Below are 23,883 nucleotides of genomic sequence, written 5' to 3' on the forward strand. Positions count from 1 at the left end.
ATCCAGAATACTGTGGCAGATCATCTCAGCACATATTTCTGGGTTCGTGAATGGTCAATCCAGTCGAATGTCGTATATTCAATTTTCTAGTCTTTTGGTTATCCACTGGTAGACCTATTTGGTACACACCTCAATAAGAAGTATGACAAAGTTTTGTTCTTTCCAAAACCACAATCCAGGCTCCCTAGCAGATGCATTTAGCATATTTTGAGGTATGGGAAAGGGGTAGGGAGGGGTTTCCGTACGTGTTCCTTCTAATACTACCTGTTCACAAGGTTCTCCTCACAATCAGATTGGACTGGGCCTCTGTCAGCCTAATAGCTCCCACGTGGGCCAGGCAGCGTTGATACACATTGCGAATAGGCATCTCCTCCGAGGATCGAATTCCGTTTCCTTTGTTGCCAGATCTCCTGTTACAGCAGGAAGGTCAGCTTCAGCATCCCAACCTCTGCTCCCTCTATCTAACCACGTGGAAACTCAGTGATTCAGCTCTGTGGAGCTTTCCTGCTCTGACTTTTAGACAGATCCTCATGAATAGTAGGAAGCCTTTTACAGGAGAAAAATATGAGGGTAAGTGGAAGTAGTTCTCAATATGGGCAACACAGCAGGGTGTACCTGTTCCAGAAGCTGCAGTTCTGGCAGTCTTGGGCTGCCTGTGCCACCTTATCCATCAGAGTCTTTCCCTTACATCCATTTGGGCTGGCTGGCTGCCCATATCCACCTGGCTGCCATATCAGCTTTTCACCAGGAGGATATGGGCCACTCAGTATTTGCTAATCCCTTAGTTCACAGTTTTTTCCAAGATCTGGAAAGATTTTTCTCCCTGATTAGACAGCCATTACCTGCATGGGATCTTAACTTGGTGTCGATCAAACTTTGTGTCCTACAAGGTAATATTCCTTATGGTCATCACCTCAGCCAGGAGGGTGTCTGAGGTGAGGGTCCTTGTGGTGGATCTTCCTTACGCAGTTTGGATAAGGTGAGGTTAAGACCACAGCCAGTGTTTCTGCTGAAAGCAGTCTCCTTTCCATGTCAATCAGAACAGATCTCTACCAATCTTTTATGGGCTGCATGCTAATGATAGGGAACAAACCCTTCCCACACTGGATGTGAGGAGAGCATTAGCATTCTATGGAGAGAACTAAACCCTTCAGAAAAACACCTCAGCTCTTTTTTTGGTAATGTGAACAATATGAAAAGTCAGCCTGTTATCTCCCATGGAATCTTTTCCTGGATTTTGGAATGCATTAAAGTGAGTTATAATCTATCTGGGCACACTCCACCGCAGCAGAGGCGTTCTCTGCAGCCTTTTTGGCTCAGGTTCCTATACATGATATTTGCTGAGATGTCACCTGGTCATCTATCCATGGATTTTCAGAACACTGTGCAATCACACGACATGCAAGGGACTATGAAGCCTTTGCTAGGGCAGTGTCTCAGTCAGTTATGGTGTCTGACACCATGTCCCAACATTAGCTTGGGATTCACCTAATTTGGAATGCACATAAGTCACTTGAAGAAGAAATGATATTCACCTCTCGTAACTATTGTTCTTCCAAGATGTGGTGTTCATGTCCATTCCTATACCGTCCTGCACCATTTGCTCTGTCCGAGTAGCTGGCAAGAAGGAACTGAAGGGGGGGAGTGGATGGGGGCAGGTTGGCAGAGGCTTATATTAAGTGCGATCAAGGCGCCACTCCAGGCGGCGTCCAGACTGACACTATGGCTACCCTATGAGCGCCTAACTTGTAATTAACATAATACATCTCGAAGAACAGTTACAAGAGGTGAGTAACTGGTTTTTATTTAATTTAGAACTGCTTTTAATTTAAAAAGTCTTTTAACATCTATCCCTGTATTTCTGTTAAGTTGTACAGTTCTTATTTTGGAAATCGTTTTCGATCTTTTGCTTTTTATATGTGTGTGAAATATAACACCTAGTAAGGTAGGTCTAAAACTCTTGACAATGTCCTTAAAAACTTACTTAAAGTTAATTGAACTTACTTGACTATAAAACTCTTATGTTTATATTCTTATTTTGTGTATCTAGCAGCAAACCAGAAGAATCAACTCCAACATCTTCTACTGCAGCTGCTTCAACAGAAAGTACAGATACCACTACAGCTGCCGCCACCGCCGCCGCCACCACCACCACCACCGCCGCCACCACCACCACCACTGCTGATGCTGAAAGTACTGTGACTGCTACTACAGCCACTGCCACTCCTGCTGTAGCTGCTGCCCCCGAAGCTGAAACTTCTACAGTTGCAGCTGTTGCAGAAAATGAAAGTAAAGTAACTACAACAGCTGACGAACAAGCACAGCAAACTACTACTACTACCACCACCACCACCGCCACTGCTGCCGCCACCACGACTCCCACCACCACCCCTGTTGTGAAAGAACAAAAAGTAGAAGCTGTCACTAACGCTGTAGAGGAAACTTCCAAACAGGAGGCTTCAGTGGAGTAAGTAAAATCCAATCATTTGGCTTGGAATATAGTTCTGTAATCTGAAGCTTATGGGTGTTGAGAGCTGGGGAGTTATAGTTATAATGGAAGTGGCTGGTCTTTTTACTCAGACACCCCCCCCCCCCCCCAAATTAAAAAAGCTAGTGGAGAGAAAAAGAACAAGGGTAGAAGGCACTTTAAATTTTGTTAAATGCCCCCTCATCTCTATCACTGGGCCTTCACTTGCTTACCAAATTTAATTGGGGATTGCTTATCTTTCTGAAATTCCAAAATTAAAAGGTTAGATAAACAATAGTAAAACATAGCACACAGACTGCTGTTGTGAAGAGTTGAGGTAGCCTCTTTTATTTTAAATATTTGAGAACTTGAACAGGTAGCTTCACTCTTGAGACACATAGATTGCCTGTATGTAATTTACAATATACATATTTAAAAATACAAAATTAAGAAAAATATATAGCCCACTCTGAATAGGCTGTTGTCCCCAGCTAAAAAATCCAAATCAAGTAAACTCACCAAAGTTGGTATAACACCTTCCGAACTGACTGCAGCTATTCGATACCTTCCATCCATCACCAAAAGCCTGTGAAGACAGACAAGTTTTATTGCATATTTTGAAGGTTAGTAACTTAAGGAACAGTTAGGAGTAATTGCAAACTCAAGACTCTGTCACAGTTTTAACCATCCTGTTTTTCTCTCTTCTCCGGACTTAAATCGGGGTGGGGGATAATTTGAGCAGGCAATGGATTGCAGTAGAGGCACTGCTATTCTAAACAGAGGTATTTTTAAAGATGACTTGTTTAGACAGTTTGTTTTTTTTCATAACATGTATGCTTTTATTTTGTACTAGCAAATATGTATCTTTATAAGTTATTTTGAAAACTATTATTTAACAGGTGTCTTATATGGAGATCTCTTGCATTGATAACTCATTTTGATTTAACTGAAATAGTGTATTTGCTTAAAGTGTATAATATTTTATCTTTAATCTTATAGTGTTACTCCCAAAAAAGAGGAAGAGGACACCCAACCAGTTAAAAAAACATATACATGGAATACGAAGGAAGAAGCAAAGCAAGCATTTAAAGAACTGTTGAAAGAAAAGGTTTTTTTAAATTGAGTCAACTACTCTTTAAGCTTTCCAGAATTATCTGTCTGAGAAATTACTGATTATTATTTTAAGATTGACTTTCATACTGGACTAAACAAGGAGAAAGAATGTTGTTACAGAGGAAGTGTACTTATTTAGGCAGTATATAAATATTGCCTGTGGGGTTTTTTTGTTTGTTTTTAATATATTTGTGTGGAATCGGGTAGCTCTCAGCTTTTCTCCTTGATTTTTTCTCAGTGCAGTGTAATTTTAAATTTATTGTTTTGTCCAAAATCTAGATATTGATGATTTTTAACTGCCATATGAAGATATGGTAGAAAAATGTAAGGATGCTTGCTGACTAAGACAAAAGCTGTCACTGAATTTAACAGGAGATTTTGAACAAGAGTGATCTTTTTCACACTTAATGCATTTATCTTCACCAAAAATACATTTCCTTTTTCTTACTACAATTACTAAAGCTACATGTGTTTAGACAGTTCAGTCCATCCTTTGTGAAGTCACAATTCTGTTATTACATTCCACATTGTTACTGAAATTACAGTAGGTGGTTATACATGCAGTATTACTTCACAGTAGGATAAAGTATGGACCCTACAAAATTGTTCACGGATGCTTTTGATATTGTTTTAAATGCAGTAGAAGAGTTCCTGAAAGAGAATCAAATTGTGGAAATAGTGATGATAGCAAAATTGCCCCATATTTCTTACTGACTTATCAAAACATCACTTTTACTAATCTACATAATTATTACGAAGAGGGAATAGTCTGTACTCATCTCTTGTTAACATCAGTGAGAGGTCTGCTGTGCCTCACCACAAATAAAATGATTCAATCACTGTTGCCAAGAAAACTGTGTCACCATACTGTGTTGGTACCAAATCTAGTGGTTACATTATTGATTTAATGTCTTCACAGCGTGTACCATCCAATGCTTCATGGGAGCAAGCTATGAAAATGATCATTAATGATCCTAGATACAGGTATTACTACTTTTCTCCTCTTTTGATCTATGTCTCTCTGTCACAGACATGTATATATGCTTTGCCTTCATCAGTCGTATGTTTGAACACTGAAAATAGAATTTGATCAGATAGGGACAGTTCCTAAACTAAGCCAGCTGTTTTTTTGGTGTGTGTAGTTTATTTTTCTTTAGTAAAAGTAGTAAAATACTTTGGGAGTAAAATATGTTCACAAGTGAAGAGTGGAATGGTACATAGTCTTATTGCAAAAATGTATTAGTAATAGTAACTAGAGTTGGAGTTTGTTTTTTTTTTTTTTTTTTATAACAGAGAGGCTGAGACTTTTTAGGGCCATATTTTCAAAAGAGCTGAACAGATTTAAAAATTTTGTTCTACGTTTAATGTCCGAAGTGCCGCCTTAAAATGAGACCTCCTAAGAGGCTATTTGGCAGCATGCTACAAGAAAAGTTGGTTGGCTTAATAGACTGTTCGAAGATGTAAAAATAGGTACAATAGCTTAAGTATAATTTAGTTCCTTAATTTAGTTTTGAAACTTCGTTTCATCACACTTCTGTTAACATTTGTTTTTGTTACTCTGTATGTAAATAAAATTGTATTATTACATTTATTTTCTGATTCCCATTTTTTGTACAGTAGGCTCTCAACATTCCTGAGGGTTCCGTGTTGAGAACTCTTGCAAATGTTGAATTTTGCAAATATGGCAGCCCCTGGCTGCTGGCGCTCCCTGCCCGGAGCCCTGGGGGAAGTGGCGGCTGCCAGCTGCTCGTGAATAATTGAATTCACGAACCTTAGGTTTGCGAATATTGAGACCTTATTGTACTTAAAATCTCATTTGTCTTGATGAGCAGTGCTTTGGCGAAGTTGAGTGAAAAAAAGCAAGCCTTCAATGCTTACAAAGTCCAGACGGAGAAAGAAGAAAAAGAAGAAGCAAGATCAAAATACAAAGAAGCTAAGGAATCCTTTCAGCGTTTTCTTGAAAACCATGAAAAGATGACATCCACAACAAGATACAAGTAAGATCAACTTAATGTAGAGCAATGATCTATCACCATTTCAGGTTTAACCTTATATTTCTTTGTATTAGTCTCTGGTGAACACAAATCTTTGTACAATAATTAGTTCATGACTTTAGACAAGCTTTTAGGTTTAGCGAAGTTCTGCAGCCAAGACACTTCCTACATTTTTCCTGTCATCATAAGTAATCTCTCCAGAGGTGACAGCTAGATCAGCAGGAGAATTCTACTGTTGTCTTGCACTGTCTATACCCTTGGTTATGTTGGTTTAACTGTGTCTTTCAGGAGTGTGCATTTTTCCCGTGCCTGAGCAGCAGAGTTATACCAACCTAGTTATCTGTTGTAGGATTTCAGACTCTACATTAAGATGGGTCATAAATGGAGCCTTTATAGCATTTACTTAAGGTGTCTTGGAATGAAATGTGGTACATTAAGAAATACTTCCATATTTTTATTTAAAAATAGACATGATCTTGCTTATACAATTAAATTTTAATCTTTATATAATATAGTGCTGATATGTTAAATTTCCTTTTTTGTGCAAGAAAATAATAGAATTCTTAGGACATATTTACATGAGCACTTACTATATGTACTGTACGGCAAATTGGTGCATAAATGTGCAACAGACTAGGATCTGTGTGGACCCTGCTGCTGCACTTTAAGGCCATTTCTACACAGGCCACTTTCTTCGGAAGTGGCATGCTAATACACGGAGCAAAAGATGCTAATGAGGCGCGGATGCAAATTCCCCGTGCCTCATTAGCATAACGTCACGTGATTTGGAGTCCGGAAGACCGTTCTTCTGGACTCCAAAACGCCATGTAGAAGCGCAGCCCCCGGGGGGCTTCCGGAAGGAAGTCATTCTTCCGGAGGCCCCTTCTTCCCAAAATTTTCAGGAAGAAGGGGCCTCCAGAAGAATGACTTCCTTCCGGAAGCCCCCCGGGGCTGTGCTTGTACATGGCGTTTTGGAGTCCAGAAAAATGGTCTTCCGGACTCCAAATCACGTGACGTTATGCTAATGAGGCACGGGGAATTTGCATCCGCGCCTCATTAGCATCTTTTGCTCCGTGTATTAGCATGCCACTTCCGAAGAAAGTGGCCTGTGTAGAAATGGCCTTAAAGTTCCTTAGTGCACACTGACCAGGAGCGCTCAGTAGTAGAATCCACACCGGCACTTAGAGCCTAGCATGCTTTAGCACTGTAGATTTATACCCTATTTTGCCACTCAGTAAGCTTTGGCTCAGACTGCCTTTAAAATTCTTGCTCATACTGCCTGGTCAGTAACTGAAATGAGCCAGGAAGGTTGCAATTCTTTTCTTGCAATAGTTACTTGTCAGTGTCATGTAAGAATTAACATCGTTTTGGAGTGGTATATTGTTGTGAAAACATAACTCTTTAATTTCTATAATGTTGAGTCAAAGGAGAACAGTAACTTTTTTTTGACCTGCAACAGTAAGACTTCAAAATCGAAAAATTCTTTTGTCAGGTATAAATTGTAAAACTAATCTGAAAATAGTTCCTGATCACTGTTACTAGTTCTGATATTCGCAGTGCTGATGAACAAATGATGCAGTTTCTTGAGCAGTAAGTTCAGTGCAGATAGTAAATAACTTCCTTCATGCTGGTGTACTGCAGATAGGGATGTTAATGTTTGAACAGTTAACTGTTGAACAGTTAACAGGGGCTGGAGCAGTCTTCACCCAGTCATCAGGCTGATTAACTGAATGTACTGCTTATCTGAGTGCCACATAAAACAACTTTTACTGTAGCTTGTTTTTGTAGACAATTTTGAAGTGAGTGGCAAAAGATTTACAGCAGAATGATGGAATTTTTTTAGCTATACCTAATCTTTGATGCATTGCACTTTACAGCATTCCTTTTAACAGGCTAGGCAAAAGCTTATCTACTGAATGGCTTACCTGTGATATAGAATTAAAGTCTGTATATTAACTTAGTGCAAGATGCATGTTTCTTAGTTGTTTCCCTGGAAAGGGAACAATATAAGGTGTAATCTTTATGTATAGTAGTTAGTAAAATAAACTTGTTTGAAGTAATATACACCACTACAATAAGAGATTTACCTAATAATTTACAGACAACATTTGAAGCTTTGTATAGAAACTGCCACTGCCACATTTAAATCAAGTGTGAGACAAAGTGACTATATATCTCTTGATTTTTTTTTTTTTTTTTTGAATGCAGAAAAGCTGAACAAATGTTCGGTGAGATGGAGGTCTGGAATGCAATATCAGAACGTGATCGTCTTGAAATTTATGAGGATGTCTTGTTTTTTCTGTCTAAAAAAGAAAAGGTAATTATTTTCCTTTTAGTTTTCAAGGTTTATCCTAGAGACAATTTAATCGGAACCTGTTTGAGAAAGATTCAGAACAACGTTGAAAATTCATTACTAACTTTTTTCTCTTGGGAAGCCCGTAGAGAACAGTTTCTGATTTTTAATTGTATAAAGTTATCATTTCCCTGAAAAAGACTTGCTGACTATAAGTATATTAACTTCATTTTCCCCACAAATAACGATCTGTTCAACATGAATGTTACATAAATGTGTATATAGTGGCTTTTGTTTAAAAGAGCTTTATGAAACTCTGGACTATATATTGCAACAAATTGTGGGCCAGTGCTACAACTGGAATAAATCTGCATGTTGCCATTGGCTTCAAGTGGAGGTATGTTGATTTACATAGCTGAAAATCTGATTTGGATTATTTGCTCATCAGTGAAAGCAGTCAGCCAGCTGTGGATATTAACATTTCAAGACATAAACTGAAGAACATACAGAGAACTTAGGTAGAAATTTCCCTAAAATAAAATTTGTCTTTGACTCCAGGATTAAGAGTTTCAGGCCTTTTGCTGGTAAGTCAGAGACTAAATTTTAGGATTCCTCAGCAAAACAGCTCTTTTGCCAACACAAGGGGCCCCATTGTTCAGCACTTGTTGTTTTTTCTCTTACTGTGTGTCTGCACATGAGCTGGAAGACACGCATTCACTAACTGTGCTCAGGGTATTATGCTAAAAATAGCAGCATAGATGTAGTGACTCAGACTAGCCTCCCAAGTATGTACCTTGGAGATCAAGGAAGATTGCTTTTGGGCAGCTAGTCCAAGCTGCTGTTCATGCTTTCGTGTCTGGACTACAGTTTTTGGCGTGTTAGTTGGGTCAGAGTTAACCCATATATATCGTCCTGAGCTGGGAATTCCCTGCCCAGCTGCTGTGTAAATATGGCCTTAAGACAGTGGCTGCCAAACTTCTGATGGCTGTGCCCTCTTCCCTTAGCCCTATGTGTGTAAACCCCTGAGCTGTGGTGGGAGTGAAGCTGCCAGGGTAGGCACATGGACAGAGATAAGAGACCCAAGACGGGGGCATGAGTCTGGAGACTGGAGTGGGACCAGCGATGGTGCTGCATCCAGGGGCCGAGGCTGAGCCCCAGCTTGGGTTCATAGCCAGACATGACTGCTCCTGTACTGCAAAAAGAGCTGCGGCCCGGAGGGGGGTGGGAATGAAACTGGAGCTGCAGCTGGGTCTTGGTGGGATCTGACAGTGAGGCCCAGCCAGGTGTGGGATCACACTACAATGAGGTGCAGGGCTGAAACAGAGCTGGGCACAGGGCAAGGCTGGGTTGTGCTCCCTTCCACCTTCCAGAATTTTCCTTCACACCCTCCCTGCAGTTTGAGGTCTGTGCCTCAAGGCATGCGCCTTAAGGTCTGTCTACATGGTTCCTGTGGGTTAGTTAACTTGAGCTAATTTGGGTTAAAATAGCAGTGAAAACACAGCAGCTTTTGCTTTTGACTTGTCAAGTTCAGTCTCAGGTTTTCCTACAGCAGGAGTGGACAGTAATTTTTGATGGGCAGCCACTCCAATAATTTGATAAGTGGTCAGGGGCTGCACTCTCCTATTGATATTAATGGAGGAGGTGCTGAGTCTGAGGTGAAGATTAGGTGCAGAAGAGGGAGTTCAGGGTAGGCGATTGGAGTGTAGGAGGGAGTTTGGGTGAAGGAGTGGGTTATCCCCTTGGATGAGGGATTGGTATCTGGGAGGAGGTGCAGGGTCTGGGAGGGAATATGGGTACAGGGGAGAAGTCTGATGTGGGTGGTGCAGGGTCTGGGAGAGGTTTGGGTTGTAAGCCGGGGTGGAGATTTAGAAGCAGTGCTGTTAGATCTTCAATGTTGTTTTAACTGTTGTAGGTTAGCTAACCTGAGATAGTATATTTTGTGTGCGTCTGTTGATCCCTGCCTTAAAGAAGAGCACCACAACTATATCACCAGACGTTGAGACGGTCTGGGACCTCTAACCCAGAGGCAGACTGCATGCTGGAGCTGCTATGGAACCTGGAAGCTCTGTCAGCTGCTGATTGAAATTAAAATGATTCTTGCCAGTTTTACTGCTGCTCTTCACTGAATCAGAAAAACCAATTTTGAAATACAGATTGAATCTCTAATCTGGCACTGTTGGAACCTGACTGGTGCAGAATCAGAGAATTTGCCAAACTACAGGTGGTCAATATTGTCTAGCAGCATTGCCAACACTTCCAAAGCTAACAGGGCTCTAAGTAACAGCACGGAACACTGAGAGTCAGGGCTGGTGGCTGTAAACAAACTTTACTGGACTGCAGGAAACTTGGCCGCACCCAGAGTAAGCGGGTATCCAGCTAACTAAAATCATGCCAACCATGGATGTTGCCGGTCCAGAGAGTGCTGGGCTAGAGAGGTTCAACCTCTACTGAAAATTACTGTGAAACTTGAGAGTTTTGGCCTACTTTAAATGTGACATGATTATGTCCAAGTTGGTATGACCATGGATTCAAGTGATCTCAGTCTATATGGATCACGTCCTCTTTCTATGTCCAAAATTTGTGGGGGGGCAGGGGCGGGGGGTTGTGTATATGCAGATGGTGATACTTGATCTTAGCTGATGTGGTACTTAAGGAGAATTAGTGCACAACTGACTTATTTTGCCCTGACTACTTTTTTCAGGAGCAAGCCAAGCAGTTACGAAAGAGGAATTGGGAGGCTTTGAAAAACATATTGGACAACATGGCCAATGTCACATACTCTACTACTTGGTCGGAGGCCCAACAGTATCTGATGGATAATCCTACATTTGCAGAGGATGAAGAACTTCAGAGTAAGGGGGAAGGATAGCAGGAATCTCTTGAAGAGGGAGTGGAACTGATTTAGTGATGAATATCACTATAGTTAAATATTTTTTTTTTTTGTCAAATCATCTATGAAATGGTCTGTTCTGTCAAATCCAGTGGGATGTGGACACCTGATGATATGAATAATCACTTTTTTGTAATCTCAGTAGAAAGGCAGTGGCAATCAAACCAATCTCCCTGCTAGGTTGCTCAAAAGAGCTCCAGCAAGGAGCCACAAGGAGATCCTGGATCTCATTTCTGTGTGGAGGGAAGAATCAATGATGAGCAAAGAGTGAGTCTGCAAGCAAAATGCAGACTATTTATGAGAAGATTTCACGGGGCAAGATTGCGAAAGAAAGTCATAATGGTTAGATAGCTTGATGCAATCGATGGCCGGCTCCTGAGATGCGCTATCCACCCTGGTCAGAAAAATAATGATTTCAGATTTCTGTTACCTGATTCAAATTCCTGGGCTTCCTGTTACTTACTTCCTGTGCACCTGGTGAGCAGTGGAGGTGAAAGTGGCCAGAACGAACACCTGTCTGACACCTCTTGAGGCCAATAAAAATCTAGTTAACATTATGCTGTTTCCACACTAGCATTACTCCGATCTTTTAAATTTAAACTTGGCATTATGCTGCATTGGATGATCAGTACAAGAATGTTCACCTTAGTGCTCCCTAAATTTGACCTAATAGTATTTGCTGTGAAGACGGTCACATTGTAAAATCGAGCTCAGTGCCTTAAAATTGATTTTATGCTATAGTGTAGACATAGTCATGGGCTATGGCTTCAAGTATGGCTGGTCCCGTATTGTCCACAGATCATAGTTCTGCAGATTAATTGAAGTATTTGACAAATATATTCTTTTGTGCCATCTCCCACACTGAAGATTGCAGAGTGCTCTTCTCCTGCCCTCCAGTGTTCTTCATGGAACTCCTGCTTCCACTGATGACTAGGATCCTTCTGCTCAGCATCTGTAATTCCTCACTTACTGATAATGCCCTCCCATTATTATACTTTAATGATGAATAAGGAGAGAAGCTGCTAACAGAAAATTATCAACATTTCTCAACTGGAAACTTTTTATTGTCTCCTTTCTAGATATGGATAAAGAAGATGCACTGATTTGTTTTGAAGAACACATCCGGGCTTTGGAAAAAGAGGAGGAGGAAGAAAAACAGAAGAGTTTGCTTAGGGAAAGGCGGCGACAACGTAAAAATAGAGAATCTTTTCAGGTTGGTGCAACTTCTTAAACTTTAAAATCTAACAGCTTTTTGATATTCTGGACACTTTGTAAAGCCTTTTTAAATTAAGGGCAGTAGGTTCCTTGGCCTGTCTAAAGTATATTAATAATTACATATTCCCCTGTGTAATAAGTCAGTTTCCCCAGATAGTAATGAAAGGAGTAACACATTTTAATAAATAGGAAAATGTAATTGAAATGTTAGAAGAGATGATGAGGTATCTCAGTGGCAGGTGTGGTGCTAAAGTTGTTTTTTAAATTGTGTTTTGAAATTTAATCATTTTTATTCCATCCTATTTTGCAGATATTTTTGGATGAATTACATGAACATGGACAGTTGCATTCAATGTCCTCTTGGATGGAGTTGTATCCAACCATAAGTTCTGACATCAGATTTACTAACATGCTTGGTCAGCCTGGTAAGATTACTTCCTCTTCCAGCCATGTACAAAGTGATACAGGTACAGAGGTTGTAGCTGTGGGGCAAAATAAAAGTGCGATGTTTATTGTGTAAATTTTTTAAAAGTGCAGCTTTTGGTTAGAGCTAGCTTTGACTTCTCTAGTTTTTTCATTAGGATCAACTGCACTTGATCTTTTCAAGTTTTATGTTGAAGATTTGAAAGCACGTTATCATGATGAAAAGAAGATAATAAAAGACATCTTAAAGGTGAGGAAATTATGTACTTTGATTAGTTAAGAGGAAACAATATATTGTTCATAATTATTAAACTAATTATGTAACTCCTTGACTCTGGGAGTTGGGATTTCATGTTGCACTAATGCATTGTGCATGAGCACAATGCATGAGAGTTCCTGACCCACCTGGTGCCAAGAAGGTAACTTTTTTGCAGGATAAAGGATTTGTCGTGGAAGTGAATACTACTTTTGAAGACTTTGTTGCAGTCATCAGTTCAACTAAAAGAGCTACCACTTTAGATGCTGGAAATATCAAACTGGCTTTCAATAGTGTAAGTACAGCTTGTTTTATCAGGGCTTGTCTACTTGAAAAAGCCACCCGGGCTGTGTCTATACGTGCCCCAAACTTCGAAATGGCCATGCAAATGGCCATTTCGAAGTTTACTAATGAAGCGCTGAAATGCATATTCAGCGCTTCATTAGCATGCGGGCGGCAGCCGCGCTTCGAAATTGACGCGCCTTGCCGCCGTGCGGCGCGTCCAGACGGGGCTCCTTTTCGAAAGGACGCCGCCTACTTCGAAGTCCCCTTATTCCAATGAGCTCATGGGAATAAGGGGACTTCGAAGTAGGTGGCATCCTTTCGAAAAGGAGCCCCGTCTGGATGCGCCGCGCGGCGGCAAGGAGTGTCAATTTCGAAGCGCGGCTGCCGCCCGCATGCTAATGAAGCGCTGAATGTGCATTTCAGCACTTCATTAGTAAACTTCGAAATGGCCATTTGCATGGCCATTTCGAAGTTTGGGGCACGTGTAGACATAGCCCCGCTAAGCAATGTAAGTTATAGCAACCACACCGTGCTGTTTCAGTGGGAGATGCTCTCCTACCAGCCACAGCTTCTATCTCGTTGAGGTGGAGTAATTGTGCTGATGGAAGAGCACTCTCCTGTCAGCATAGCGCTTCTTCATGGCGAGGTAAAGCGTGCTTGCCCTCAAACTGAAATATTCTTTTCTCTAACTTTTTAGGTGTATGTTATGAATATGTTGATAGATATAGGCTGGGTCTACACTTGTCCCCAACTTCGAAGGGGGCATGTTAATCAGGGTGATGAGAGATACTAATGAAGTGCTGTGGTGAATATGAAGCGTCAAATTTTGGGGAGTAAAGGCATTTTGAAGTGCCCGTGGCGACACGCATGCTGACACTTAGAAGTTTGACACTTCCAAGTTGCCACAGTGGAGAATTTGCCTAATGAAGTGCTGCATATGCATCACAGCACTTCATTAGTAATCTCCCATCACCCTAATTAACAGCCCCCTTCAGAGCTGGGGGCAGTGGTAGACAAGCCCATAGTGTATAAAATATGTTGCTGATTTGAAGTTTGTTTTTCCCCCCCATATTATCATTTTTGAGAATTCAGTTTGGGGAACCAGAGTTCTTGTAATACAGTCTCAAGTACAATTGCAGAATAGTGATTCAATAATGTTTCTGCATTTGTAAACCAATGCTTCCCAGTGAACTTACATTGAGCCTTGGCAGGTTGTAGCACTATCTCTGTTGTGTCAGACATGGGCTTCATTTGAGACTTTGTGAGAAAAGAGCAAATATAAATCATGAGGCTAAGTAGTGGAGGAGATCAGTTAAACAGGCACAAGGAAAAAATGGTAAAATATACTAAAGTTGAAGTATCGTGAGGCAAAAAATTTGACAAAGCGACATGCTACTTAATTGTCACTCTCATGACTGATGTAGTTGCTGGAAAAGGCAGAAGCCCGTGAACGTGAGCGGGAGAAAGAAGAGGCTCGCAAAATGAAGCGGAAAGAGTCTGCATTTAAGAGCATGTTGAAACAAGCTACACCCCCAATTGAATTGGATGCTGTCTGGGAAGACGTACGTATTGTCACTTGTATCTTTCTCAAATATTTTTTATTAGTAGTTTGGTGAGTGCAGATATATTGTGAATAAGCTGTCAATCTCAAACTCCAGTGTTATTTCTATCAGTATAGTTTACACACATGAAGCTAGTTCTTTCATATCTTTTAAAAGAACTTCATGGAATTGAGGAAGTTAATTCATTTTTCAGCACTTTATTTTTAACTGAGGAGATGATTATTCAAAAGAAAAAAAAAAAACAGGGTATGTCATGTGAAAGGCAAGTATTTCACCAAAAGTGCTTGAAAATCCTAATGTTGGTGCTGTTTCTTCAACTTTTTTATATAGCATTATGTGATGGGGTTTTTTTTTTTGTTTGTTTTGCTAAGACATTTCTGGTTGGAAAATTCTTCTGTTTAGATCTATTTCAGTAGCAAGTGCTCATTTTGTTCTTTATTTGACTGATTATTCTGCATCATAGGCTTCATTCTGGTAAAGTCCAGTATCTATTTTAACAATAAATAGATAGGAGGAGGAAGGGTTATGGGATGGGAATAAGGACTAACATCTTTCCCAGCCCCAATTGGAGGAAATACCTTGCTCTGCTGTTGCTGCAGGATCTCCTGGATAAGATGCCTGCTCATTAGGACTAAGAACTTTGAGCTGCAGGTGTTGCCTGCAGCCATTACCAGTGGTGGGCTGAAAATCCGGAGGATGCTACTGGGGTGGGCTGCAGCCAGTGGGCCACGCTGATGTGGCGAGCCAAAAAGGGACTGCCCGTTTGGGTAGACCTTTTGGGGAAGACTGAGGGTGAGGGTGGATGGAACTTACTGGGGTTATGGGTAAAATCACCCTGTAGCAGTAAAATATATTTTTCCATTTATGAAATCATGTTGGTTTTACTTTATGGTTAAACACACATGTGACACTTTGTAGCCTTTTTTCACTTCTTTTATTCCTTTTCATATAGATCAGAGATAGATTTGTGAAGGAACCAGCATTTGAAGACATCACTCTTGAATCTGAAAGAAAAAGAATCTTTAAAGATTTTATACATGCACTAGAGGTAATTTTTAAATTTGCTTTTGTAACAGTTCTTTTGTAAGAAACTGAACTGTCTAACATGAATATTAAAAGCCTCTGTCTGAAAGTAGTAAAATGTATTATGTTTAAGTTGTGTGCATGTGTTTTCTTTTTTATTTGTGATTGAGCTTTTTATCTGACCTCCCTTTTTATGCACCATATTCTGAAATAATTACCATTTGAGCAAAATTTCCTAACTGGGTAAAGATAAATATTTTTTGGGAAGTTTGTATGTAATTTCTTCAGACATATCTGCCTTGAGCTACAGATGATTCATCAAGATGATTAGATTAAGGAATAAACTACACCTTTTTTATTATAACTTGATCTTTAAAGAGATTTTAAACACAGGAATTTTCAAACTTCAAATCTGGTATAAATCATTTTATTGGGCAGCACATACTCTGCCAAATTTAGAAGGGCATTAAAATTTGTGATGTTTAAACAATACAAGGTTAAACATGCATAATGGAAAACCTAAGATGTTTGTGTCCATCCTCAGTGCTGGGTGATTCTTGACTTTTTTATTGCTTGATTTTATAACTTGAATGTTGCAATAATAGCAGTTACATATGCTTTTTTTAAAACATTTTTGCATATTAGGGAAGCTTACAAATAGCAAGATTTCAGATGTGTTGTATTGTTTTAACAAATTGATGGCAGTGAACATGAATGTTGATACATTGCGTTCCTTAAAACAATTATGTTTGGATTATTTTATACTATAGCACGAGTGTCAACATCATCATTCAAAGAATAAGAAACATTCTAAAAAGTCTAAAAAGCATCACAGAAAACGCTCTCGCTCCCGTTCGGTAAGACTTTTTTAGAACAATACAAGAAATACTTTTAAAACACACTGTCTTGCAAGGCTAGCATTGAACTTAAAATGTTCTGTTTAAAGGGCTCCGAGTCTGATGATGATGATAGCCATTCAAAGAAGAAAAGGCAACGCTCAGAATCGAGATCAGTGTCTGATCATTCTTCCAGCGCTGAATCTGGTAATGTATTTCCCCTCTCCTTTGGTAAAATGAGCCTTGTCATGAGGGCATTAAGTCTTAATTTTTTTTACACTTCTCCATTTATTGTAGAGAGAAGTTACAAGAAGTCAAAAAAACACAAGAAGAAAAACAAAAAGAGGAGACACAAGTCTGTAAGTTCAATTCTCTTCTAGAGCAAGCCAGTGAATACTAAATGCTCCTGATTTCCATTGAATCTTTGAAATTACTTGTAATTAGCTCTACTGTGTTTTCATTCATATGAAACCAGATAGATGAGGAGTATGGTTAGCTTACCTTGCTGCTCCAAGCTGCTATTCTGGACACTCTGGGGAAACCCAAGAATTGTCTTTCCCTGCATGGCTGCTCTTGGTGGGGAGATCAGGCCCATTTCCAGAGGCAGCACAGAAATGAGTGTGATATTCTTGTGTTCAGAAGCAACAGCCTGGGTACTTGGGTTCTGTGTTTGTCCTATTTTCCCCTTTCTTCTTGGCTCCTACCACATCTCCAGGTGCCAAACTCTGGGCTTCTTCCTGCAGTGGCTTCTGCTAACTTATATCTGAGGCTGTAGGCATGCTGTTGTAAACAATATTACCACAAAATACGAAGGGTGTGTCTACACTAGAAACTAACTTCAAAGTTAGGTGCTACTTCGAAGTAGCCTTCGGAGAGTCTAGGCACATTTTCCCTTGCTTTGAAGTTAACTTTGTAGTAAGGGAGCCCAGCTTCCAAGTCCTTACGCCATTCCTGGGAATGGAGTAGTGCCCTGCTTCCAAGTAGGGTGTGTGTAGATGCTCAACTTCAAATTCTGTTACTTCGAAGTTGTACTTACAAGTAACCAACTTTTGAAGTTATTTTTGTAGTGTAGACATAGAGTTTTCAGACATGACCTCTGCTGTGAGCTAGCTACAGAGATTGTTGCTTTCCTGCCATTCCAGGAAGGATACCCTCAACCCTTTGCAAAAACAGTACTGAATACATGACTTCTGCATAAATACCTAATACAACCCTTTGGGGGTGTCCAGGGACCCACAGGCCAGTTGTACTGTGGGGGCTCTATGCTAGGCTTACACAAGGCAGTAGTATTTACTCTGACCTAATCCCTACTAGGTCTAACTAAAAAATGGAAAAACAGGGTAAGTTCTCTTCTCTTGTGTCCATTTTAGCTGTTTCTATGTTTCAAGTTGAAGCCAGTGTACCTACACATCTTTTGAAATAATTTGTGTATGTATTTGTCAGTGTATTTGCTTCCTTCTGCTATGTTAATGGCATTTGACTAGTGAGTTCTAAACAAAGATATGTTAAATAAGCTGGTTTGCGCCTACCAAATAATGGAGCTTTGCAGAGTTTAGTTGTACTGAGATGTGGAAACTCACTATGTATATTATACAACATCTTGGCTACATCTACACTAGCCAAAAACTTCGAAATGGCCATGCAAATAGCTATTTCGAAGTTCACTAATGAAGCACTGAAATACATATTCAGTGCCTCATTAGCATGCGGGCAGCCGCAGCACTTCAAAATGGACACGACTTGCCACTGCGTGGCTCGTCCAGACAGGGCGCCTTTCCGAAAGGACCCCGCCTACTTCGAAGTCCCCTTATTCCTATCTGCTCGTAGGAATAAGGGGACTTCGAAGTAGCCCGGGTCCTTTTCAAAAGGAGCCCTGTCTGGACGAGCTGCACGGTGGAGAGTCGCATCAATTTCGAAGTGCCGCGGCCGCTCGCATGCTAATGAGGCGCTGAATATGTATTTCAGCGCTTCATTAGTAAACCTCAAAATGGCCATTTTGAAGTCTTTAGCTAGTGTAGACACAGCCCTTGATAAAATGAACATTCAGAAGCTTTAAGAATTTTTCTCATTTGTTGTTCTTGTTGTCATAGGATTCGCCAGAATCTGATACTGAACGAGAAAAGGATAAAAAAGAAAAAGAGAGAGAGAACGAAAAAGATAGACCTAGACAAAGATCTGAATCAAAGCATAAATCTCCTCCTAAAAAACGCCCTGGAAAAGATTCTGTAAGCTTTTTTGTTTGTATGTTTTATTTAATGTCTGTGGCTTTTTAAAATTTGGCTAAATACAAAATATAGTGGCTTATACAGCCACATGAAAAATATAACTAATTAAAGAATACCTTGCTTATTTTTCACAGCTAAGGATTTATTTGCAGTGATTTTTGTATATAGATTGATCTAATGTTCCACGAAGATTTAAAATTGAGTGTATGCTGTCAGATAGCTGTGTGGCTTACTAGTTCTGCACATGCTTTATACATAAATATATTTCCATTTCAGAAGTGTGTTTTAATGATTGTGTCAAACTACTCCTTGCATCCCAAAAAACTGAAAGTGAAGTACACTGGTGTTAGGTTAGTTACAAAACATTAGGGTTTGGGGCCATAGTCCTTATGAGCTCTCATGCTAGGATTTTATTCAGGCTTAAGCTATGTTTTTATTTTGTCTAGAACAGAAGAAAACTTTTTTATTTTTTGTCCAGTTGCAAATTTCTTGGTCAAAGTATATAGTCAGTCCAGGTTCCTGAGAAAATAACAACAAAAAATGAGTGAAAACAGAAGATTTTGAGGTCCCTTTGAAAATATTTGGTGGTTCGGACTTGGCTCACTATTCAGCTATTAACTATTTTTGTCTAGAACATGAAAAAATTTAGATTTTATGAGCGGTCTTTCATTTCCACTGTTGAATGGTAGTGGCAGAGCTAGAGCAAGAGCCAGTGGTGAAAGAAAGCACTAATGGAGTTAAGTTCTGTGGTTCTTGGGCTTTTTGGTGGCAAAGAATGGTGATCAGAGTACTTTGGAGGGTCCACATTCTATGGGAACTTGTAGTTTGGAGAATATATAGACTGGATTTTCAAGAGAGATTACGGGAGTTAGGTAAGTGAAAAATTCTGACATTCAACACTGTTGGCTCCCATGAGGAACCATCTTACAATTCTGTCAGTTTTATGTCCTCTTAGAACAACCCATTTTAGCACCTTAGGCTTCTTTGAACATCCCAACCATACATTCTGTGGGTTGCAGGATATATTGTGTTGTAAGTGTAGACCCAAGAGCAGCTAATTGATCAAGCCCTGTCTACATTAGGGTTTTTTTGGTTCAACTTTTAGGCAAATCAGAAGATAGGCGAATTGTTTTAGGTGAAATAAAACATTTTATTTTAAGAAAATAGAAATTTTTCTTTGTCAGTTTTAAAGGGTCCTTTATGAAATCAAATTCAGGGCAATTTTATTTGAAAAAATTTTGAACTAAAAATTAGAACATGTGTCAAACATGTTGTGATAAACATGGAAACTGTTTGTCAGTCCAAAAATTTAAACTGACATAAGTTTGGAAGATGTTTCAGTGTTGCTTGATCTCCATTTTTTGGAGAAAATTATTGCCTAGGCCTAGTACTAAACACTGTTGTGAAGACTTGCTCAGAACAGGGTTATGGTGGTTTTAACACACAGCTGCCACTTTGAACACTGTCTACTCTAATGTTTTCACTTGGTTATAAATATTGGTATCAGTGGTGGAAAATTCTGGCAAAAAATCTAGGGTAGGTCTTCCTGTGGTGCTTATCTTCTGAGAACAGTTGCACACAAGTATATTTTATATTGCATCGTGGGATGTAGGACTAGACATCAAAATTTGTTTTATGTGCAATTGCTTCACTTTCAGTTCCTTTCAAATATGGCATGCATTTCTTTGATTTTTATGGTCATATTTCTTAGTGAAGGCCAGAAAATGTATTGGAACACATGGAGTAACTACTGTGGTGAATGTTCTTGTCATGATTATTACATTTTTTTGCAGGGTAATTGGGATACATCTGGCAGTGAACTGAGTGAAGGGGAATTAGAAAAACAGAGAAGAACCCTCTTGGAACAACTGGATGAAGATCAATAAGAACATTATTTATACCAAATACATTTACAGTAGGATTTAATAAAAGAAACTTATGTCTAATTCAGGACATGAGTTCAGATATTCTGAGTTCCATTGTTGAAATAACAGTGGGTTTTAATGATACTGCATAAAGAAATGCATTCAAGTAATACCATTATGGGGCCTGGCATCAAATCTAGAAAAAAGAGGAAATTCAGAGTTAAAGTTGAAGTTCTGTTCTTGGCCTGCTAGACAGCATACATATTATATACAACCTTCAGCCCCTTTGGAGGGTACATGATGAATGGAAGTTGTTTCACTTCTGACTCTGGGTCCTGTCTACTCTGGCCAGGAAAAGTATTAGCACCTTTCTGGCAATCCACATCTTAAATGCAGTTCTGGAAGGGTGCTAAACCTGTTTGTACAGGGCAGTGTAGACAAGCTACATTTCCTTTCTGGAAAGATTAAAATGTAGTTTCTTGTGGTTTAACTGTCTGTGTGTTTGTTTTTATTTTTATTTCTACAGGAGGAGGGAAATGGAGAGAGAATAATGAATCCATTTTTTTGATTTACAGGAGTACAGAAAAGCGCTAGAAACAGAAATTCCTTTTTAGTGCACTGCATTTTTGGCCAAACTCATGGTTTTGATCATTTGTATTAAACAAGAGATTTGACTTTCTGTCAAATTTCACTTGGGAGTGAATTTTATGGTAGATTTTTAAACACTTGCAGATAGGTGTTTATGATGGAAATCTGCTAGGCCCTTCATTACAGTGGCACTAGAGGGTGCTGCTGTAAAAATAGCCACCATTTTTATTAAAGGAAAACCTGAAAGAGATTAAAATGGCTGAGGGCATTATTTGAACATTTATCTTCAAGAAAATTTAACATAAAATCAACTTGTAAATTAATTTCAATATGTTGCCTTAAGGATGTGCTGAAGAATGTACCACCAAATTTTAAAGAGCAGTCGCAATATTAATGTAGAAAATCAACATTGATCTAAGCCGTTTTCTTTAAAAAAACAAAAACACAAAACAAAGCTAGTATCGTCTTTAAAAATTCAGCTTCTCTTTTTGGTAGCATGTGACCATTTTTGCTTTGAGGAAAAGTTCTGCTTTCCCTATTCTGTGATAAGTATTGACTACTGTGGTACACACTCTGAAACCTTTCCGATTTGAATATTTTTGTACATTTTTATCAATTATTAAATTTTGTCCTCTAGCGTGTACTAGTATTTATTTCTAGTTTTAAATACTCTGTACAGCTGTGATAGAAATAACTATATGATTGATGCAATTAAGTAGTGTGTTCACTCAATTTTATTTTGAAGACTGTGCACAGAGTTTAGCTTCTTTTTCAATATATTGATCCCCTTTATAAGTACATATTACAAATATTACCATAAATGAATGCTGAAAATGCCCAGTCATTTAAGATCAATACCGAGAACTGTAGCATTCACACCAGAATATTCTCAGTAGGATGGGTGAGTCATACTTTAAGGTTGCCCTTTGAGACACTTTTCAATAGAAGGAAAATATTTGTTTAGAGAAATATTTGGACTACTATATTAAGATGGAAATTACAGTTGTTTGTATTTAAGAATATTTAGTATGCACATCCAGCATCACAAATGCTAGTCATCCATCAGTACTTAACATACCTGTTAATCATTCATTATTGAAGATATACCTTATGAGCTTTTCCAAGGTAAGGGCTGAGGTAAAGAATGCTAATCAATTCACTTTTATACATAGTAAAATGCTTCATGCTGAATATCCAGAAAACTGCCCATGAACTAAAATGCCGGTAATGGGACTGTTCCATATGTCTGCACCATGCCCAGCAGCGCTCCAGTGTGTGGGAAGCTGCAGGTTATTCTGTATGTCAGGATTTGAGCATTGATCATGAGTCTTTGCCGATACAAAACCAGTTAGATTTTTATATATATATTTTGCTAACCTAGTAAAATTCACTGTCGTGTGTTTATATTCTCAAAAACAAAACACATTGATATAGTAACAATTAGGTTAAATCTATACTGAAAAACAAAACCAAACACAAAATTTGGGGGTGATGGTATGCAGTTCATCATGTCTAATATTTTGTTTTGTGTTTTATAGAAATGTGAGGAAATGCTGAAGATAGCAAATTAGTTTAGAACTTTTGGCAGGTCATAATGGTTTTGAGAACACCTTTAGAATTTGTGTATACTTTTATTGCCTAGCATAATTTACATAAAGAAACATGTTTCTAAGTAAATATTACTTTTAAAAGGTTTGTCTTTATTTTTTCATTAAAAATAAAAAGATGTAACTGTAAATTATTCCAATGGAATGCATCTCTCTTTTGTATTTCTCAAAAAGATTTTGCAAAAACCACCCAATTAGGAAATAGTTTAATTTAAATCCATTTTGGCAAGGTATGTCTTGTTTTGTGTTCTTGAGAACAGTGGTTTTTTTTCCCTCTTCCTATTGCCTACACCTTCAAAAAATGCTTTGCAGTGTCATGTTTTTCAGCTGAGTTTGGTTCTCTTAAATCTGTGCTTCACCACATTTTATTAAATTGTACTATCACTTCCCCTTGCATCCATATATGGCATAATTTACTTACCACCGTTAATAACTTGCTTGCAATTTTAAGTTTTGCTGCAGAAATATTGTAGCACATCCTGGCTGCGCAACATCTTTGTTCTTTTGCAGTGTATTTCTCATAGTGGAGTTTTGTCTAATGTTACAGAATCTTTCGGGGTGCCAGAAGAAAAATTTATGGAAATAAATTGTTTAGGAGTTGATTTCTTTTCTTGGATACTAATTAAATTTGTTCACAAGATATGGATTGCTCATGAGCGTGCTGAACCATGGTAAATACAAATCTTATATTCAAAGAGCAGCTTGAACCATGCATGGTGCTCAGAAATGCAAAAAATTTTAATGATAGTGTCTCAATGTATTGTCACTTGTAATGCAATAAGAAACGCTTGTTATAACAAACAAAAAAAAAAAAAAAGAGGAGGATTTGAAATGTTTATCCAAGAAGTTAGACCAGGGAAAGACTTCTTTTTAAAAAAAAAAAAAAAAAAAAGCAATTGATCTGTAAACATTTAAGGTAGTTTGGGTTTTTTTGTTTCTAATACATCTGCATTTTGAAAAGTAGAAGTGTTTATAAAATGAACCATATTGTACATTGAGTATTTCCCAGAATAGTGGTGGTCCATAATAAAATCTCACTTCCTTGGTTTAGAGTACAGTTTTTGTACTAATTGGTTAAAAATGTGTATAAAACAATACAACCTCATAGCACAGATACAGTTACACTGGAAATTAGTATGCTTGTAGATAAACTAGTATAAAAGTGATTCCCTCCCCTCCCTACCCACACAGCATTTTTGATGATAAACTGCAGATAAGTGACAATTATTTCTCTAAAATTA

General features: G+C 38.7%; 1 protein-coding gene across 7 annotated transcripts in view; it reads left to right on the forward strand.

Annotated features, from left to right (window-relative positions):
• PRPF40A (pre-mRNA processing factor 40 homolog A) overlaps positions 1-23,728 on the forward strand; it is a 46,506-nt gene extending 22,778 nt beyond the window's left edge. Inside the window, exons 10-26 of one of the 7 annotated variants that reach the window (XM_075001852.1) lie at positions 2,051-2,467; positions 3,467-3,575; positions 4,500-4,564; positions 5,413-5,577; positions 7,783-7,891; positions 10,569-10,719; positions 11,837-11,970; positions 12,283-12,439; positions 12,542-12,645; positions 12,830-12,946; positions 14,361-14,498; positions 15,451-15,546; positions 16,292-16,378; positions 16,468-16,564; positions 16,655-16,716; positions 18,448-18,582; positions 20,376-23,726. In XM_075001852.1, the coding sequence (XP_074857953.1) occupies positions 2,051-2,467; positions 3,467-3,575; positions 4,500-4,564; positions 5,413-5,577; positions 7,783-7,891; positions 10,569-10,719; positions 11,837-11,970; positions 12,283-12,439; positions 12,542-12,645; positions 12,830-12,946; positions 14,361-14,498; positions 15,451-15,546; positions 16,292-16,378; positions 16,468-16,564; positions 16,655-16,716; positions 18,448-18,582; positions 20,376-20,468 (2,236 nt within the window). In that variant the 3' untranslated portion in view covers positions 20,469-23,726. Of the gene's footprint in view, positions 1-2,050; positions 2,468-3,466; positions 3,576-4,499; positions 4,565-5,412; positions 5,578-7,782; positions 7,892-10,568; positions 10,720-11,836; positions 11,971-12,282; positions 12,440-12,541; positions 12,646-12,829; positions 12,947-14,360; positions 14,499-15,450; positions 15,547-16,291; positions 16,379-16,467; positions 16,717-18,447; positions 18,583-20,375 lie in introns of all 7 variants that reach the window. The other 6 variants (XM_075001853.1, XM_075001854.1, XM_075001847.1 and 3 more) reach the window with 6 other exon arrangements.
• Positions 23,729-23,883: the final 155 nt, after the last annotated feature.

This window comes from Carettochelys insculpta, chromosome 8 (genome assembly GCF_033958435.1).
Source record: "Carettochelys insculpta isolate YL-2023 chromosome 8, ASM3395843v1, whole genome shotgun sequence".
Lineage (NCBI taxonomy): Eukaryota > Metazoa > Chordata > Testudines > Carettochelyidae > Carettochelys > Carettochelys insculpta.